This window comes from Thunnus albacares, chromosome 10 (assembly GCF_914725855.1).
Source record: "Thunnus albacares chromosome 10, fThuAlb1.1, whole genome shotgun sequence".
Lineage (NCBI taxonomy): Eukaryota > Metazoa > Chordata > Actinopteri > Scombriformes > Scombridae > Thunnus > Thunnus albacares.
The window spans coordinates 11384869-11405827 of NC_058115.1; the positions used below are offsets into that span (position 1 = coordinate 11384869).

Below are 20959 nucleotides of genomic sequence, written 5' to 3' on the forward strand. Positions count from 1 at the left end.
TTGACTGTGTGGTGACCTCATTTAATCATAAGTAAGTATTTGCTAGCAATCAGTTGGGTACGGATTTAACCCATGTAAAAGATTTTAATTTACCTATATTGTGTGCCAGTTATTTATTGCATTTTGGTATTAAAATGAAATAAGTGAAAACATCATGTACCCTAAGACACACTAATTCCCTCCCAAAAAAAGCCAGAAAGACAGACGTCTTCAATCCTGAGGAAGTGACAAAACACACATCAGTACAAACGCAATTCTCCCCAAAACAAAATGATAACATTCATGAGTACTGAAAGACAAAAACAAATGCATAAATAATAAAGAAGTGAACAAAAAAAGGGGGAAATATAGACAAAAATGTATGAAATATAGGAACTCATAACCCTAAAAAGTAAGGTAGTAAAAGAGCCTTCCAAAACTTTCCAACATGTTGCTGTGTTGGCACAAGTGTGTGTGCAATATAATTACAGTCTTCTGTCATCCTCATTACAAAATTATGTTTTTTAATTGATGAGTCAGTGTGCATCATTACTTTATCAGGATTTATTACATCATTTTGTTTATGGAAAGACAACACCCTGACTGACCCTAGATCTATTTCATATATAAGTTTCTGTTTACTGGAATTAATTTCACTGTTTTATTACATCCCCACCCACTGATATAGCTGTATTGCTAGATCAAGAGTGCAGTGGTGTGTTCAGTACTTTGCATAATAAACCAAAGTCTAATTGGATAAGATTTTGGGAATAGTTGCCTGGTACGGCTGTGATATATCTACACTGATTGTTATCATAAGTAAATGATAATATTACTGTGGACTAACCTTTGGTTGTCTCATAAAAAGTCAAATATTCTCTTCAACTAACTGAATTATTTCTCTATTAATCCTGAGCCTTCTGTTCACCGCTCTACTTTTTTTCTGACATGTGACACATTAAAAGACCAAGTCAACAAATTGGCATCATGATCCCGCTTTCATGCACAAAAAAGACTCAAATTAACTCATAGTTTTATTCTCCTTCAGTAATGTACTTTGATTAGACTGCTCAAGTTTTAAATGTTACAGATTATAAAGAACTACATGGGCTTCTGAGTAGTTATTTGATATTTTTAAAATAAATGTCAAATGAGCTTTCAAGGACCACATTAAGCAGACCAAGCTCTACCATACCCACAGGAGAGCAACTCAAGATGTCACAAGTCCTGGTCCAAACTGTAGCAAGTCATATCCTCTTTTTTTTGCTTCTGTTGCTAATTCAATCTAATGAGCCTAAACCATTTTTAACCAACACAGCTCTAGGGATATCAAACCTTGGCCCAGACTGAAATATCTTAACGACCATTGGATGGATTGCCATGACATTTTGGTACCGACACATTCTTTCCCCTCAGGAAAAATTGTAATAACTTCAGTGATCCCCTTACTTTTCACCAGTTTTCATCAGTTCAAAACTTAAATTTCTCCAATACTTTGGTTTTTGGGCAAATATCTGCAAAACCACATTCCCATCCGCCTCAGCTGTACTCTGTGTAAAGTGCTAATTGTAAAATTATCATGCTGACACACTAAACTAAACCAAGATGGTAAACATACCATCAGCATGTTCACAATGTCATCGTTAGCAAGCTGACGTTTAACTATCATGGTAGACTCTTCGTCCCTTTTGAAAAGTCAGCTGAGTGTCTTTCAATGAATAAAAATACTTTTTAGTTAGATTTTCTATTTGTTTTATAACAGAAAGAATCAATTTTATGGCATCAAAAGTTATTCTTTTCAAAATCCAAAGACCCCCAGTAGGGTCCAAAAGTCTGAGACCACTTTCAAATGAATGGGAAAGTGATCTCAGACTTTTGGACCCTACTTTATAGAACAACCACTTTGCTTGTAGCTTACTTTTAATGATTTCCTAGTGTATTTTTACGTGTAAGACTTCATTTGAAATTGTGGAAAATTAATAAAATATACTAACAAATGTTTTCTGTCTGAAGTGGATTGCTGTGCTTTTGTTTTGAGGCAAAAGTGATCATTTGTGAATGAAGCCAGTGAGCACCAGAGAAGATCATCCTTTGTGTGGAACCCTTTAATTAGGACAGCAGGCCAAAAAGGGAGGAGGGCTTTATTGGGAAGAGCTCATTAGGGAGGTGCATGGATCTGTGCTTTCTGAAAAAAGGCATCGGTCCACTGATTGGTTCTGATGAGACACGTTTTAGAAAGGCCTCTGCTCATGCAAAGAGACTACTGTTATTGCCATGACAACAGAAGCGCCCATTCAAACAAAAGAGCAATTCAGATGCTTCTGGGGTTCTGGTATGGACACTGGTGACCCACTATGGCATGGGGCTATGCAGTCCTGGTGACAGAGCCGGCCAGCCAATGACAGAGTGAGGAGTTTTTCTCTCACTACTACACAGCCATAATGTAGCCATGTGTGAGAGCAAACAGTTGGACATTTTGAATTTTGCAAAGCTGATCTATTTCACTTTTTACAGTTTTACTGCTGTTGGGTTTCTATGAGGAACAAACACAGGGAGAAGGTTTTGTCACGTTGTACTGGATGTGCGTTTCTTGCATGTGTTAATCATTTATATTTACAACCGTGAGACGATAATCACTAGGAGGACCAAGAGTCAAAGGTCTCATCTAGACATCAGTCAGTGAGAAGCCCTTTGTCAACGTCGTCAGGTAAGTCTGACTGCTGCATTTTTAATTCTATTTACCTTTTTAAAGTGTTAGTGTGGTGTTTGATTGTGTAGTGACAATCTCAAAAAGAACAAATGCAGTTCTCCTTAAAATATGTGTGCTTAAATCTGCTAATAAAAACTAGAAATAGGAAATACATGTGCCGCTCTCTTTGATCCGACGTAGTAAAATATCTGCATAAGATAAAACCAACCAAAAGCCAGATTCTAACTTTATGTCTTTAAGTAGAAACAATGGACTAGTGACAAAACCCTCATTCATATAGATTCAGGGTTCCTTAAATCCTTAAAGGGGAACTGAATCATGAATGTAAAATCAGACTGAGATGCATACTGTGAAGTGTGTGACTTGATTTTGGACTGTTGAAGACTGAACTTGAAGATTAACTTCAGTTGTTTTTACCTCTTAAATAGATTTGTGTGAAATAAAAGGGTTCTGCTTTGTTGCTGTAGTGAAAATAAGGCAAAATTTCAAAGACGTCCTCAGACTCAGAATTACTCATGTTATACTACATGTTGCTCCTGAGCAATTGCTGGTTTCATTGTGCTCACATTGGAAAACACGACAGATTATCCAATTTAACATCATTTTACACAGTGTAGGTCTACGTCTGCTTCTCTTACAGCAAACCTCTAGCTTTATGAGTATCAAAGTTGAAATCAACACTAAACCATGCAGGGCAGAAAACTGACACTGCTCTTCTCTCTGTACTGAGACTGCCAAGCATGTTATGGCACCTCTGGCGCCACTCCACCCAGTGATGTCACAGCAGGTGTTTTCACATGAGGCAGAACACCTGCTATAATTTGGGTGTAGACAAAGTGCAACGTGCTGTTCAGTTTCAACCCATAGAAATCAGGGCAAAATGCAGTTTTCTCCCTTTGTGATTCCCTTCAAGTAACTTCAATGTGGTTAAATTCTACCAAAAGGAATAAAAATGTTTAATGCTTTAGAAAAAATGTCCATTCATTGATTATAGAGCACATAAATATTGTTACATTATGATAGACTTACAAAAGGTTTTCTTTGGGAAATTATATTGTTAAACATTTTAAAATATGGAGTCATTTTTATTGCTGAAAGTCTGGGAGGTATGTACCTTTGCAACTGTAGCTAAAAAGTACACTGTGTATGTTTTTAAAATTATATAATGCTGTAGACAAGTACTGTAGTTTTGGGATCCAATATAGGATTCCTCAGGTTAGAGCAGAATCTAGACCTGTCAGATCACAAACAATAGTGAGGCAGAAAAAATATAATTTAAGTCACAAACAAGCCCGTTGTGGTTTATTGGACAACATACAGTATAAAGAATAATGCAGCAATAACGCACCTTTTCATTTGTGAACATGACATCAGAAGTCAATATATCACATTTTATATGAAGGTTTAAAATAAAGTTTTTTATACCAAGTAAAAGTGCCACATGTAGATTGTTTCCTTTTCTATGCTATTGTGAAAGTACATATAGGCTAAGAATGTTGTACCCTGTAATTATTTCATATGAACCAGGTAATTAAAAAGTACTTATGCTGAAATTTATTTCTATGTCCCTCCTGAACACAACGTCTGTTATCCCATAATATCAATATCCCTGCGCTTCTTACCTTGTACCTACCAGTAGGTATCCAGTAAGAACTTAATTACTACCTCGTATATAAACAATATTCACACTGTTATATGCTGGTTGTGATCTAAAACGTTTCCATAAAATGTTTTGGAACTAATATCAGTGTTGATTTATTTCACCAAATTTTCTAAATAAGCCAAAAGATGAAAATTCCTGGATTCTCTTTTAAAATTTCATAACTAAAATAGGTTTTTTTTTACCTTTTACGTAGAGCTGCAACTAATGATTTTCATTATTAATCAAACTGTCAATTATTGTTTCAACTAATCGTTTAGTCTGTAAAATGTAGTAAAAAAATGTCCATTCAAGTCATAGTGACTTCTATAAGTTGCTTATTTTGTCCAAACAAAAGTCCTAAAACCCCAAAATATTAAACTTACAGTAACAGAAAAGCAGCAAAGCTTAAGTCACTGTGAGCATGTTAGCATTCTGTGTCAGCCTCACAGAGTCACTAGCACTGCTGTAGACTCTTGAATGATTAACTGATTATTAAAATAGTTGCCAACTAATTTCTGTCGATTGACCTCATAAATGAATTGATTATTGGCTATAAGATTTCTCTGTATTTTTCTTTGCAGGCATGGAGGGGATCACAGGAAGCATACTACTGTTGTGTCTTATCAGCTTAACTAGCGGTGAGTATTTAGTTATTTTTATTGTAATTTTGTCATTATATCTTTGTATCACTACTTAACATTTAAATATTGTGTGTTTCTACAGCAAATAAAAGTCCCTCAATCGATACAGAAATTTATCACGTGTGCGAAGACACCCCCATAGGTATCTATGTGTAAAATACAGAAAACTGTTTTTATTTCACTTTGGTGATATTATGCCTCAGTTTACAGCAAACATTTTTATATGTTCCACTGATGTTATTTTCATAGGTGCCTATGCGTTTACTATACATGCATCAGACCCAGAAAATGACAGACTAACCTATAAACTCACTGAGGCCAATGCCGTACTCTTCAGTGTGAACGAAAATACTGGGGACGTATCAGTCAAGAGGCAGCTGGATAGAGAGGTATGGTGTGATGTGGTGGAGAAACCCGTCAATTGTCACTGACTTCATTTTGGTTCTGCATGTGTGTTTTATCAATTCATTTTTTTATTCTAGAGTACTCCATCAATAGAACTTGGAGTTATTGTCTCTGATGGTTCCAATGATGTAAGTCACATTTAAGACAGCTTTAATCATCCATTCCCCATCAATTTGTTCATTATGTTCACAGAGTGCATCATGAATTGTCTTTCAGACACCTGGAACGTTACTTTTAGTAATAGATGACGCCAATGACAACAAACCTATATTTGTGAAGGCTGAGTATGATACTGAGATCGCAGAAGTGAGTCAAACATCTTTAAATTCCTTCATTACTTAATTCTTTTAACTTTTATATAGACATGTGTGTATGTATGTATGTGTGTGTGTGTGTGTGTGTGTGTGTGTGTGTGTGTGTGTGTCTTGTTAAATCCCCTGTATAAATTCCTTTAGTTAAACCATATACTCCAAGTCTCTGTGAGAGAAAAGCATTAATTGTGATGTCAAAATTACAACAAAACAATTGTTAATACTGAGCAGGATTATTGCGTTTGATTTCTTGGTTCTCTTCTTTTTTTCCATCCAATTTATCAGAATGCCCCAATAGGTACAACTCTATTTAAGGCGGAGGCAACTGAGGCAGACACTGGAAGCGCCTTTGTGATTAGATACAGCATAGATGAAGTAAGTTTCTTTCTTAAATCATGTAACTCATTAATATTACATTCTGATGTTCTATGAATGTTATTAACATTATCTTTTACACGTGTTTTCTAGGTTACTCCAAGTGAAGGATTCAATCTATTCAGTATTGTACCCTTTACTGGGGAAGTCAAATTAAATGGAAATCTAAATTACACTGAACTGAGCACTTTCTATCGATTGAAGATTAACGCAACTGTAAGTATTATGTTTATAGATGACTTTGGGTTTTATAATTTTGCTCTTAATAATAACATTGATACCGACCTGACAGTGCTTTGCCAGGCAGCTGTTGACTAAACACAGTTTGAATGACAATGCAGCATGTGCAGTGAAACATGAGCTGATTTGAAAGTGAATATACAGTTTTCTTGCCACTTAAACCCTCTGAAGCTTTCAATAACAGCTTGTTCTCATATTTAGTATGGATTGCTAATAACGTGCAAAACCTGCCAAAAGTGCAGCATCTTTAAATAATTAAAAAAAAAAATTAATCAACTTTTAAAAATCATTGCACAAGCAAGAAAAGTGGAACTACTGGGAAAGAATCCCTTAAAGATGCCTTGATAATCAATACTAACACATAAACATAATGTCAGGGTTCCTTGAATCTTGAAAGCAATAGTTGTAAAGAAATACCAGTTGTTAGAGCAATAGTTCTACCTCATTTGTATGTCGCTTTGAACAAAAGCGTCTGCCAAATGAATAAGTTGAATATTTTGCTATTTGCTTTCTTGCAAAGATTATTACTACTCTCAAATCTGTCGTCAAATATGAAACTACAGCCAGCAAACCTAAGCAGCTTAGCCTAGCATAAAGACTGAGAACAGGGGAAAACAGCTAGCCTGGAACTTTCCAAGGTCTAGTCAACTGTTTTGCCCTCTCTGCTAAGCTAAGCTAACCAACTCCCGTGAAAGTGGTATCAATCTTCTTGTCTGACTCTCAACAAGAAATTTAACTAGTGTATTTTAATTGCAGACTACTCCATATGGGACAGTTCACTTAAGTTAACTAATAATTAAATTTCAAGGTAGACTGAGGAGCATGCTATAACATTTACAGCCAACATTTTGGTTTGTTGAGTATTGAATTCAGCTGTTTTTACATTTACCATGATCTTAATATGAAAATCACGAGTAATTTATTTGATATTAATTATTCAATTGATACAGTGAAAAAATAGTATTTGAACAAGTCAATCAATATTTTATGTCAAAGTTCATTCTGTCTTTACTCAGTGATTATACCACCAAATGCGGAGCTAAATTTAAACACTACTTTTTGTATTTACCAAACAACACTGTCATGCACACAGAATCAAATGTTAAAAATAATCACACTGATTTTTCAGTTTAATTGCATTTCACTTACTGGTTTTATACATTTAAGTTAATTAGAAATAAGTGTCCTGTTTATTAGTAATATCATCCATTATATTTTAACTGATATTATGATTAATCAATAATAATCACTTCACCAATCTATAGTTATTATTGTGGCAAACAAAATCCTCTTTTACAAGAAGGACAACATTTTTGAATTTCAACAACATTGTGTGTCCCACAACAGGATGGTGGAGGCCAGTGTTATTACAACGTAACTAATTTCCAGTCAAGCTCGGTTTTTTCCTTTGTTACCGTTGTGGATGTCCCAGACCTCGACCCACAGTTCCTCGGTCTTCCCTACATTGAGAAAGTTGTAGAGAATTCTGCTGTGGTGAGTGCTGATGGATTTTAATCAGAGTGGAAAAGATGGATTCATATTAATATTCAAAGTGTGAATGAAAAGGAAATGAAAGTTTTACTACAATCTGCAGGCAGTAAGGCTGCTTAGAGTTGTTATAATGTTTATGTGTAAATAAGGAGACTTTAATCTCATTCATCTGATCAGAAAATCTCCTTTTTCTTTGGCAGGGCACTGAAGTGCTTAAAGTGACCGCCATGGACCAGGACATAGGAGTCAATGATAAAATAATCTATAGCATTGAAAGTGAGCTTCAACAATTATAACGATAATGATAAACAATAAGTTGTTTGCAGTGAGGGAGTAAGAAAGGTTTTTGTTTTCTTCCCATTGTTTGACAGACTCCACAGTAAATGGCCTGTTTCAAATCTCACCAAATAATGGCATTATATCTGTACTGTCACCAATTGACAGAGAATCCACTGGTGATACTGTTACCCTGATTGTAAAGGTAAGCAAAATCCCTCTTGTAGATTTACATTGATCACCTGGAATTACTGCCCTCATTGAGGATATCAAAACATGTAGACATTGTTTATTTCAAAGCATTTATGACAAAATATTTACTGAAAAAGAAAACAACCATGACGAGGAAGAAAAGGAATATGGGAAATGAACAAAACCTCTGGTTATGGTGAAACTCTTCTATTCTAGGCCACTGAGTCTAAACCAAACATCCACGGGGTCGAAGCCAAGACCACTGCACATGTACAGATTAACATCATCGATGTCAACGACGAAAAGCCAGAGTTTTACAAGTGCCGAGACTCAGACGATGATCTCTCCTGTGTGAGGGCGAATAACTTCGCAGGAGAGGTCTTTGAGCACTCGCTGGGGGCTATTCCCATCAACATGACTGTCAGAGATCTGGATAAGGTACAAAAGAAACTCCACAAATGGAGAACATTCTTCAATTAAAAGGTGCATTTTCCTTGTAATGTATGTATAATAAGTATCCAGAATCTTTCTTGGCTTTTTCACAGGTTGCACATACTAAACTAACCCTGGAAGGGCCTGACAAGGATGTGTTTTCTGTGGAACCTCAATTTACCTCGTCAGATAGCATTGTTCAGCTTCTGGTCAAGCAGCCCCAAAAGCTGGATTTTGAAGAAAAACAGCAAATGGTTTTGCAGGTGCTGTGATAATAATATTAGTGACATCTTTTATCTTTTTCGTTGTCACATTTGTGATTTTTAAAGTGCTTTACTAGTCTGAGGTGTTTTCTGTGTTGTGGTGCAGGTGATTGCCGAAGATCAAGAAACTCACAGCTCCCCCTCCACTGCCACAGTTACTATTGAGATCAAGGACACCAATGACAACAGCCCCAAGTTCCCACAAAATACATACAAGTTGCAGGTGGCTGAACACTCTCCAGTTGGGACAATAGTGGCCAACATTACTGTAAGTCCTTTACAGCCTTGAGTTTTAATCAGACAGTTTGAACTTGTATGTAAGAAACTCTTAAATACTCTTAAAACTCTTTCATAGGCAGAGGATCCTGACACGATGGATCAAGGCAACATCACCTACAGACTTCTTCCAGAAAGCATGTATGTCTACACTTAAACCAAACTGCAGTTATTCTGGTTACTTGAATATCAAGACACACCACTAAACAGGCCATATCTGCTTTCCAGACTTCTGTATTTTGATGTGGAGCCACAAACGGGTGCAGTTTATGTGAAAAACAGAACTCTGTTGGATCGTGAGGTCAGATCTCTGTATTCAGCGACTCTGCAGGCCATAGACACTGACGACAAACCCGGCACCACAGTGCTGGAGATCACCGTGACTGACATCAACGACCAGCATCCAGTCATCAACAGAGACTCTTACCTTGAGTTTGTTAAAGAGGGTGGAGAGTTTAAACTTAAGATAGAGGTAACTTCTTATTTCCTTGATTCTTTGTATTAATACATTGATAAAAACCTAAATCACACAAATTTTTAATGAAAAATATGTGATTGCGTGTCTTCACTTTGGTAGATGGAAATAGTAAAAGTTGCAAAAAAGCTATTTGAAAGGCAAAACTGTGGACTAATTTTCATGATTTTGGAGATGGAAGACGTGGACAGTAATGCTCTTCCAACATTGTGGCAACAGTTGTTTGGTGTGGAAGAACTTGACTGAATTATATACTCCTGTCTTTACTGTTTCTTCCACCTTGTCTTGTTCGGATAGGCTACTGATGCCGATGAACCCAATACGGAAAACAGCAAAATTGTGTTTGCAATTGTGCCGAGCAAGTACAGCGATAACTTCACCATAGACCCTGACACAGGTGTGTTGACAAACAGCGGTGAACTGGACCGTGAAGCTCTGGACCCAGATATGGATGGAAGGATTGAGCTTAACATTACAGCTACTGACAAGGGTACTCCCCCCTTATCCACCATGGTCAAAGTTATCATCAATGTAGAGGTAAGTCTTGTAACCAATTATTGGTGCTGTGATGCTACTGATGCTGCCTCTACTGATGTTTCCATTTAATGCATCCCAGGACGTCAATGACAACAAGCCAGAATTTGAAGCCTCCTCTTACAAATTCTCTGTTAAAGAAGGAGTAAAAGGTCAGTATTTCACTTTGCAAAGAGCTTTCAAGTCTTCATAACTGTTGTTAAGGTATTCATTTTATTTTTCCATCCAATCAGGTGCATTTGTGGGTTCTGTCTATGCTGAGGATTTGGACCAAACGACAGACTTTAACCGCATCTCTTTCAGGATCATTGAGGGAAGCTTTGGCAGTTTTATCATTCGCACCTTTGCAGAGGAGAGGGGTTACAGGGGGAACATCACCGTGGACCCAGACATTGAGCTGGACTATGAGAGCAATCGCAAGCACTTCAAGCTGCGAGTGGAGGCCACAGATCTGGAGCAGAAAACAGCTGTAAAGGACGTGGAGGTGGAAGTGTTGGACGTGAATGATGAGAGGCCCGAGTTCAAGCCGCCTTCGCCTGTTGTGAAAGTGAAAGAGAACACCACCATCAGCGAGGCTATTGGGAATTTCACAGCGCAGGACAAAGACGGGAACCACTCACTGATCTACGAGCTGGAATCCATCAATTGCAGATGCAACGGCTCTCTGGCACCTTGCGACTATGTTATCCTGGAACCGACAGGGGAAGTGAGACTCAACCCGGAGCACGTGTTGGATTATGAGCTATGTGACCAGGTGTGGGTGGAGGCTCAGGTGGTAGACAAGCACACAGAGAAAGGAGAGAACAACAGTGTCACTACAGGTCAGCACTGGGTTATTTACAGATAACAAAAACATTAGAGCATCAAGTATAATCAGTGAAAGCATGAAAATACTCAAATACAGATCTACAAACACACATCCCACACACAAGCTGTTTCACTGTTTTTCTTCGGATCATTTCAGAACGAATGGAGATCATCATTGAAGACATCAATGACAACGCTCCAGAATTTATCTACTCAGATTCTGTGTATGGTGAGTGTATATCTGAGATTGTAAGTAACATTTTTCAGTTTCCAACCTTGTGACACCTTGCACTTGCATATCTCTCTCTTTTTTTTACACATTTTATTTTAATAATGTTTTGTCCTGTGAAAAAATCCAGGAATTCTCAAGAAAAAACAAACAAACAAACAAAAAACTAATTAGAGGATTATGACAAAGCAATCTTAGCTCATGGTCCACTTACAAACTTTTAATCGTATCACATGACCTTCATCATTGGATGGAGTTTGCTCAGTTGTCATAGAGAAAGATCTGTTGATGTGCTATAATGTTATATAATAATAATTATTAAAAACACACACACAAAAAAGATAGTTCTGTTTATATGTTTTTTTCCCCCTGTCCTATAAATTGTCTGGTGACCCCTCACACTAATCTTGGGAGGGTCCCAAACCGCTGATCTAAAGTGACACTAGTCAAATTTACAAGAAATTCTCTTCTGAGCAAGTCATTTAAATAAATAAACTTTTTCTTTTTGAACAGGTGTAAAAATCATACAACTTTGGGGCTGAATTTCATCATTTTTGTCACTTTGACTGTTTTGAGAACATAATAATCTAAGATTTATTCCACTAAATTTGAAGTTTAATAATGATTTTCCTTCTTTTGGAATTAAGTTGTGGTGTCAGAAAGTGCAAGTAAGGGGACATCGGTTGCAGGAGTCACTGTGAGTATGAGTGAAATGCAAATGCCTGACATGATTTCAGCTTGTCATTGATATACTGTACGTGACATGATGTCTGGACATTCTGCTCGTGTCTCTTGCTGCTCTCAGGCTACAGACCGTGACTCTGGAGTAAATAAGCAGATTGAGTTTAAAGTAACATCAGTGCTCTTTGAAAACACCATGAATCAAACAACTACCCAGAGGATGCTGTTTGAGGCCGTCACCACACAGCAGAGGGATGTTTATGTCGGGATTATTCAGTGAGTACAAAGTCATCCATCAGCATCATGCTGCCATAACTCATTCTGGTCTAAACACATGTTTATGTTTTCTCACGAGCTTTGCTGTTTACTGCTGCACTCATGGTTTCTCCACATTCACACAGAACTACTGAAGTGCTTGACCTGGAACTAAAAGGGAAGTATTTGGTAACAGTTAGTGCAACTGATACTGGTGACCTCTCCACCAACACCGTACTGGAGGTGAGTGACTGAAATCATGCAGCTGAAAACAGCAGGCGGACAGTAAGACTGCACCGTTTGTCAATATTTCTGTTCTTTCTATATTGCAGATTTTCACAGTTGACAAATCGTATAAAGTTGTACTTCGATTTGTATCAACCCAAGCTGAAGTTGAAAAAAACCTGGGTACCATCATCAGGTACATATCTTCATGCTATACTGTAAATTAGTAACCTGGTTTTATTTTTGAGAGTTTGCATCTGATGACAGGGAATTGAAAGAAGTTTTTCTAACGTGTTTAGTTAAATCTAACCTGACTTGGTATTTTCTCTCATCTATACATTGCCAGGGCGCTTACTGCTGCCACCAAGGCTGCTGTTGAAGTTGTTTCAATTGGGCCTGACTCTTCTGAAGAAACCAGGCAAGTAACTTTTAAGATTACCTCTAAATTTTAATTACACAGTCTGTAAATACCAATACAGATAATAAATTATTGGCTGGTGTTTTCACTAGCATACATGGACTGTTTTTGTTCACTAGGTGGTGCCAGTGTTCCTTTAAACAATCACATTGTTGAGGGTGAAATATTTACTGATAATAGTAGATGATAATTATAGCAGTGTAATATTTAGATTTTTAAAAAGCTGAAATTGTTCATTTAGCTTCATTTTTTTAAGTGTGTAAGTAAGTTGTTCTCCTCTCTCAGAGCGGGTGGCTCCATCATGGAGGCATATTTTGTCTATTCCAACGGAAGTGCTCTCGCCTCCAATGAAGTGGAAAAGATGCTCTCTGATCCTGAACATTTTCCTGTACTGGGACAGTTGGGCCTCACGTACATTGTAAGTCACGAGCAGTTTCATTTTCTGAAAGCTTTGGTCTTTTCTCTGTAGTGAATCCTAGCTGCACTTCATTCAATAACTTAATTAAAGCAGTATGTACATGACCCTTGTGACTTTTTGGAGTAGATATCTATCATTTCCTCTCCCACTGCCGCTGCTGCCTAGTTTTGCATTTTACCAGAAGAGATTATGTTTTATCCGAGACAGTGAATCTCTGAAAATGAACTCCAAGTTAAACTAAATCAAAGTGAGTAAGACTGCCGTTAACTGCAGTAGTTTCTTCTAGCCAGCAGTCCCTTTTACAGCCTAGATTCATGATATTGTCACTGTATCTGATTTAAAATAGAGTATACAAACTTCCATGCAGTGATCAATCACTCAAGTGAGTTGTGGAAAAAACAGTAATTAGATTGAGAGATTGCTCCAAATGTGCAACATATTGATGATATAATTAGCCTCTGATTCAGCAACATCCACAAAGCTGTTAGTCTGTCAAAACATTTTTATGTTTATTTGCACAAAGTAATCATACTGTCCTTCAGCAATAATCAGACTTTATTAACAGTTGAGGGCAGGTGGACTTACAGAATAGCAAGGTGTCAGTTAATTGTTTTCATGTTTGAAATATAGTCAAATTGTTCATAGACAAATAAAGATAAAATAAATGATTATCATAGTAGGTGGTTTTGTTTTACTAAAGAAAGATTTCTTTCTTGTGTTTCAGGGGCAGTCTTCTGTGCAGAGTCCAGAAGTAGACCCTCTGCAGTACATCCTGCTGGGGATAGTGGGAGGCCTCGTCATCGTGATGGCTGTCCTCACCACTTCACTGGTGTGCACTCGCAGAAAGTAAGAAACGCATTTGGAATAAACAGGAAAGGACGGGACAGGACGCATTGTTAATCCCAGTGGCTCCACGTTCCTGTTTCCAAAGTATTGTCAATATAAAAACATTTATGAAAGGTTTTATTAATCAACTCACTTCACTCTCATTTCACTCTACAGCTACAGGAGGAAGCTAAAGGCAGCTAAAGCCATGAACTCTGCATCCATGGTGACTTCTGACAACCAGAAAGGCGGTGCTGTGGTGCCTGGAACCAACAAGTACACCATGGAGGGGTGAGAAGACGATAGCCTCTCCAGTAACAAAGGAATATGAATGAATGAACAATAGGACTTATTTTGACTCCATGTTATTCTTTAGGGCTAACCCTGTACTCAACCTCAACTTCGACACAGCCATGGTCCTGGACTTAGATGAGGAGTGCTCAGATGTTGACAAAGTCAGGTAAAGAAAACCTTCCCTTGACTATCTTCACCATCTGTTGATGGTGATTGTTTTCATGCTGGCCACAGATTGAGAAGGTGGTGGCTCACGCTCCTCTCTGCTGTAGCAGTACTGGTTAATAAACTTGGATTGTTTCCAGGTGAACGTTTTATCATAGTGTTGTGATGGAGAGCTGTCTTTAGGCTCTGAGCAATGCCATGTGACCTTTATCCAAATGAAAAACCTGAACACTCTTCTTCTCAAATGATTAACTGTACATACTGTATGTACTTTGCTCCCTTTCCCACTGAAGCCTCAACTCCCTGGACTACAGTGATGACATAGCCATGTCTGAAAAGAATTCACAACCCACCATGGTGAGTCTGAATTACAACTCATCTTCATTTGTACTTATGAATATTAGAATGTGGTCTAATTTTAAAACTTGTCTGCTGCTCATTAGAATATGATCCTGGAGGAGGAAGAGGACAATGAGCTACCAGATTACATTGAGCCTCTGGGTGCTGCGCTGGCTCAGCAGGGCCAGAAGAAAGGCTCCAACAATGTGCATATGGGTTTTACTAACCCTGCATTCAGCACTACAGACCTGTAATGGAAATAATCATGATAAAGACACTGACCAGAGGCCTCAGATGGACATATGTTGCTTCTCTGTAGTCAGGTTAACCAAATTGCCAATCAAGCATTGATGGTGTTGGATGAAGACCATACGTCTTTAAAAAGCCTTCTGTTCTGTACCAATGTATTATTAAGCTTCTAGTATGGCTTATGCACAATATTCATGGCATCTAAAATGATGAGTTGTCTAAAAATTCAGTTCAAGTAAAGCAAAAAGGAAAACCAAAATGGAAGGTGTTACTCTGTGATAATAACAATGTAATGATTTATTGATCGAGAACTGTTTTGTTTGTTGAACAATTGAAGGAATACTTTTGGGAAATATGTTTATCCACTTGCAGAGACTTAGATGACAAAAATTGAAACCACTTGCCTGCTGGATGTTGTTTCATATTCAGTGCAGAGACACGAGAGAGGTATTGATCTTCTCATTTAATCCTCTGCAAGAAGGCGAATAAGCATGTTTCCCAAAGTGTCTTTAAACTTTAACTTTTAACTTTAAAACTGTCTTCACACTTAAACTTCAATCAAATCAAAATCAAGATTATAAAAATTGGACAACATCTATGGGAAAACAAGCAAAACATTATTTTGTTGCACACATGAATCACTTTATTTTTGTTAATATATGAAGCAATGTTTTAAAAACTGTTTGGTTTGCTTTGAAATAAATTATAAATAAGCTAAGTCAACATACAATGCTAATTACAAATGCAGCCTGTTCTACTCTTCAAAAGAAAATCAAGGAGAAAATAATATTGTTAATGAACATCCTTACTTCTAATCACAACCAAAAGGTTTAACATGAAGCATGTTGTTGTCAGTGTTTGCTTTGGGTTTGAGATTCTTGTTTGCTGAAATAAAACTTCATGCAGTTTGAGCTTGTGAGCTTGTACAAGCAGCAGATTGAAAATATACTGACATCTAAATGAATGTATCACAAGTGCAATCTGTGAATAAACAAAATTTAAAATGTGGATTTGATCCCAATTTTATGGAATTAATGTGTGAACACCAACATCACTGAAACTGTAACAACCTCTGAGATAAAACACATTAGAAATTATTTGCATCATGTAATTTACAACTGAATCACTAATCATGGCATTAAATTACACTAACTAGGAATGACTAAAACTACCCTCCTATCGGGAGTAGAATGATCATGATTGTGCTCTTGTCATAAGTACATTTTCATACTTTTCACAATACAAACAAGTCAAAGCATTGTGCCAAATCTAAAAGCAGAAGATGAGACATACAAACACCTGCACTAATGGTAGGGACTCCTTCCACACACACATCAAGGCAACATTTAGATCCATTTTAATTCCCACACATCCTAAAAAAAACGACCTCCATATTGTAACGACTAACCATGAGGTCATGAATCACAATCAAAAACTGTAACTCTACTATCATCTTTCTCTGTCCGAGCTGCGTTAAGCTTTTTAGCAACCAAGAGGAGGATAAGCTTGTTGCCATGGCTTCATATTGTCTGAGGTGCATCAAAAAAAGCATCAACAGCAAAAATGACTCAGTGGACATCTGAATGGTCTGAGTGAAAAACATTAAAGGGGAAGAGCCAACGATGAAATTGATATATCACCCTCATTTTTCCATATGTGGACATGTTAAACTGCCAGTCTGTGTGGCGAGAAGTCACAGGAAATTTATGAAAAAAGATTGAGCCAAGAAAAAAGAAACACATAAACATCTTGTATGGCTGATTTTCAACTTTTGTCCTTTTTTTTCTGTCTTGAGTGAGGATTTGTGTCTCACACTTTCAACACCAGTTAACCAGTGAAAGCATTGTATCACAGGTTGCTGTAGATCAGATGTAGTTGTCATATGATTTTCCAGCACAGATTTTTCTCTCCAAGGCAGCTAATTGTTGCCTTCTGACATGACTCACTCGGTGGTATGAGCTCTGGAGCAACAGTGTGGCTGCTGCACGTTCTCCATCAGCAGGCGGAAGGGGTTTCTTCTGCGTCGACTCACCTTGCCATCCTGCTCCCCCCTCTTCCCCGCCCGTCCTTTACCTGAACCCGAGCATCCTTGGGTGGGCTCTGGGATTAGAGGTATGGCAGTGGGGTTGAGTGGAGGCGGGGGAGGCAAGGAAGGCTGCTTCTTCTGCTTCTTCACCTGTTTCTCCAGGTGTTTCTGGATGGCTGAGCCCAGCACGGCCACTTCCACCACTGCCCCGTACACCTCCCACGTCATCCCTTTCTCATCCCAGGTCACCTCCTGCACCGGCTCCTCACTTTTCTCCTCACCTTTCTCCTTGCAATTTCTTTCCTCACTGTTTTCCTCCTCAGCTGCTTCCAACTTTTTCTCTTCAGTTACTTTCTCCTCCTCTTTAACTGCTTCCTCTTTTTCCTCAGCTCTCTCTGTACCCACGTGCTCCTTCTCATCCTCCTCCACCTCCACTATCTTCTCCTCTATGCTAGCTTCCTTTCTGATCTCAGGAAAAGTTGTAGTCGTGGGTGTTCTTGGGGTCATTGGTGCTGTGGCAACGGAGCGAAACTCCACCTGCTGACCCACCTGCAGCTCAGCATCTTTAGTTTCTGTACTCACACCCCCACATTTCCCAAAAGAGCTAGGGAAGTAGAAGGCTTGGTCCCCCTCAGGAGGGGTCATGGGACTGGTGGCCGCAGACTGACACTGCACCACTTCCAGGCTCACCTGCGTGCGGATGTTGTGGCAGCCAAAGGGAGCTGGAGATTCAGGCACAGGAGGCTTTGTCACTGAAATGTCTTTCAACTCTTCACATGCTTCTTTTTCTTCTTTGACCTCTGAATTTTCGGATTTGACATCTGTTTTTGGTTGGTCATTTGCAGAAACAGAGGTTTCTTCAGTTTTGATCTTGTTTGAGGTGTCCTGGATCTGATCAGGGTCAACAATTTTTGAGGAGATCTTTTCCTTCCCATCCTCCTTCTTTAAATCACTGCTATTTTCTCCGAGTTCCTCAAACTCATCTATCTTGACCATCTCTGGCTCAATGGAATAAAAAGATGACTCAGCCTTTTCTCCCTCTTCCTCCTCAGTGTTGCCATAGTGGGTCACCAGGATAGTAATGTCTTGGTCCATGCTTCCCATCCTCTGCTGCTTACACTGGTGATTACTATCCTCCAGAGTTACTTGTGAATCTCTTAACCCAGCAGCAGGGCAGCTGAAGACTTCAGTCAGCTCCTTTGATGTGGTAAATTTCAAAGCTCCAGTTATCTCTGACTCAGCCTCTGTTGGACTTTTTGTCGCGGGGAAACTCTCTTGTCGGCCGCTCCCACCCTGCCCCTCAATCTTTTTCACTTTCTCCTCCTTCTGCACTGTCTCTCTGCCGATAAGCTCTGGGAAAGCTGTGGTCGAAGGCATCTTTGGGGTCATGGGGGACGTGGCGACAGAGCAGAACTCAACCTGCTGACCCACCTGCAGCTCAGCATCTTTAGCTTCGGATCTCCCAAAAGAGCTGGGGAAGAAGAAGGAATGTTCTCCCTCAGGAGGCGTCATGGGGCTAGTGGCTGCAGAGCGACACTGGACCACCTCCAGACTGACCTGTGTGCGCATGTGGTGCTGCCCGAAAGGTGCAGGGGAATATGTGTCAGAGGGGTCTGGAGTTGATAGCACAGGCTCCAAGATATTCTCATTTTCTGCCACCTTTTCACTCTCCTGATCCATGTTTTTTTCCTCAGACCTTCCCCTCTGAATTTCAGCTTCTCCATCTCTCAGGAACTTATTAGAGATTGTCGTCTCATTGTCTGCTGTTGTTTTATCAGTCTCAGGTTGTTGCATCAGAGGGATGTCATCAGTCTGCGTACAGTCTTTAATTTGTATAGAGTCTGATTGGTCATTGCTGTCACAAACCCCTCCTGAAAGCACTTGATCTTTGGATATCGGCTCTCCATCACTCTCCTCAACATAGCTGGTATTCATGTGTATTTCTGGCTGATAATCCCCTTGAGTTGTAGAGTCTTGACTGGTGTTTATCTGAGGTGCCTGAGGCACAGTGCTGCCATCTGAGCTGCCTGGATGCTCTCCATTATCTGTCTTCTCACAAGACTGGTGGTCCTCTTTGAGACCTCTCATCTCATCCTTAAGGCTTCCCATTCTGTCTCTGCATAAAATTGGTAGACGTACCTGCAGGGAATAACACAGCAGTGACATACTGTTTGTAATCGGTAACTACAAAAACAGCCCCAGCATGAGTGGAAGACAGAACGATGGTTTGTTTTTGTGATAAAAATATCCTCTCACACGATATGGATGTCAAGTATCCAAACACTGATATGTAACCAAGTTACGTCACTGCTACTACTTGAGTGAAATTAATCACATGCTTAATTTAGTATATTAGATCACTGTTAACTGGGGTATTTACTATAATCAAACACATGATTTAACTGCATTTTAAATGTCAAATTTTTAGATTCCTTCCAACATTTTACTGTGATTATGTCTCATATTGTAATGATCTCTCTCTTTGCACTTTACCCTAAAATACATCCACATAGTTTATATTTAACCTCTGTTTTAGAGCATAATCACAAGAAACCAAGATCATGCACAAGAATTCAGTGTACCTCTCAAATTTGAACTATGAAAACAAACACGATAAATCAAATTGCGGGAGATCACGAGCCACAGACATACCTCAGCAGTCCAAGTCAGTCTGAAGTCTCTCCATAACTCTCTCTCAGATTTAGGTCAAACATCATAAATCTCACTGCTGATTGAGACCCTCATCTGTCCGTATATCCCCCCTGTTGATTGGTACTGATTGCAGTGGCTACAGGTTTGTCTCTAGAAGAATCTATCTCAGGCAATCCTCGCTCTTTAAGCTGTGGCTGTGTCTATTGAAAAGCTTCAGATTTCTAGTTTCCCTGGAAACCACGGTCAGGCTCTGGCAGTGAGTGGTAATGTAATGACAAAATCTATGTTCAGCCCTCTAATCATCAGTAAATCATAGTAATTAACTCCAGGTTCTCATAGCAACACAATGGCAACTGTGTGCAGAGAGATAAACATGTGAATTGATACACTGGCTTTGCTAAAGAAATTTTTGAAAAGGCATTAGTTGGTGATAAAAGCTTTCATGTCAGTACAGGTAATCGGGATGAGGGCTTCTGGAGGGAGGGTGAAATATGCAGAGGTGGGATTTTCACTTTAATAATGGATCACCGCTTTTAAGTAATACATACAATCTGTTAGGGTCACATTTGTTTGACCACGCTCAGTGTAAAAATGCTGAGGACCAAATGTAAAGCAGGTTGAAAAGATTTTAAAAGGCACTTCCTCTACACCAAAATTTGTTTTGTGGAGGCAGGACATTACAGGCTCATTAGAGCAGTGATTGTCCAACTTTTGCATGTCAAGGACCCCTAAACTGACACAAACCCCCATTTGATGAGATTTTGTCCCAGGGTACCCCATCTGATAAGATATTTTGCTTTTAGATGTTTTATTACAGAAAGTGTATGAAACCCATGACCAAAATAGTTGTACATTCTTTCATTGTGTTACTTATGGATAGCATTATAGTGAAAATAAATGATTCCCCTTTTTGCTGGGGACCCCCTCAAGGACCCTTAGGGACCCCACTTTGAGAACCACTGGATTACAGGACCAGAAAAGTATGTAAAATGCAAAGTGAGGTCTTGTAGAGGAAATTTGTGAAATATTAGTACAACAGTGCTTTGCTGCAACTGTAAAAGTGCATGAAAGACAACGGGGGATATCAGCTGAAGGAGCCTGGAGGAGGCAGATCTATGCCTCCCACACAAACAC

The 20959-nt window shown here is 38.8% G+C and overlaps 2 protein-coding genes across 3 annotated transcripts; one reads left to right on the forward strand and one right to left on the reverse strand.

Annotated features, from left to right (window-relative positions):
- Window positions 1–2306: 2306 nt before the first annotated feature.
- cdhr2 (cadherin related family member 2) lies at window positions 2307–15748 on the forward strand. Of its 2 annotated transcripts, XM_044364663.1 has the most exons (32): window positions 2307–2385; window positions 2494–2686; window positions 4913–4969; window positions 5055–5114; window positions 5222–5361; window positions 5455–5505; window positions 5594–5683; window positions 5974–6063; window positions 6157–6279; window positions 7651–7797; window positions 7995–8070; window positions 8166–8275; window positions 8479–8700; window positions 8808–8957; window positions 9064–9225; window positions 9313–9374; window positions 9462–9705; window positions 10006–10245; window positions 10325–10394; window positions 10476–11063; window positions 11207–11278; window positions 11926–11975; window positions 12084–12235; window positions 12361–12457; window positions 12547–12635; window positions 12786–12857; window positions 13143–13275; window positions 14000–14121; window positions 14278–14391; window positions 14477–14560; window positions 14853–14916; window positions 15003–15748. In XM_044364663.1, the coding sequence occupies exons 3-32, from the start codon at window positions 4915–4917 to the stop codon at window positions 15150–15152; spliced, it is 3879 nt and encodes a 1292-aa protein (XP_044220598.1). In that variant the 5' UTR covers window positions 2307–2385; window positions 2494–2686; window positions 4913–4914; the 3' UTR covers window positions 15153–15748. The 2 variants fall into 2 exon arrangements, with proteins under 2 accessions (XP_044220598.1, XP_044220597.1); XM_044364662.1 differs by having other exon boundaries at window positions 2316–2686.
- Window positions 15294–20005, reverse strand: LOC122991059 (G protein-regulated inducer of neurite outgrowth 3). The gene is made up of 2 exons (XM_044364664.1): window positions 19826–20005; window positions 15294–19312 (listed from the first exon to the last, which is right to left on the reverse strand). Exon 2 carries the CDS (start codon window positions 19280–19282, stop codon window positions 17090–17092), a length of 2193 nt encoding a protein of 730 aa, XP_044220599.1. The 5' UTR covers window positions 19283–19312; window positions 19826–20005; the 3' UTR covers window positions 15294–17089.
- Window positions 20006–20959: the final 954 nt, after the last annotated feature.

Coding starts and splice junctions, on each gene's coding strand:
- cdhr2 (XM_044364663.1), top strand. CDS start 4,915: ATGGAGGGGATCACAGGAAGCATACTACTGTTGTGTCTTATCAGCTTA. Junction 12,858..13,142: donor GACTCTTCTGAAGAAACCAG/GCAAGTAACTTT, acceptor CTCCTCTCTCAG/AGCGGGTGGCTCCATCATGG. Junction 13,276..13,999: donor AGTTGGGCCTCACGTACATT/GTAAGTCACGAG, acceptor CTTGTGTTTCAG/GGGCAGTCTTCTGTGCAGAG.
- LOC122991059 (XM_044364664.1), bottom strand. CDS start 19,282: ATGGGAAGCCTTAAGGATGAGATGAGAGGTCTCAAAGAGGACCACCAG.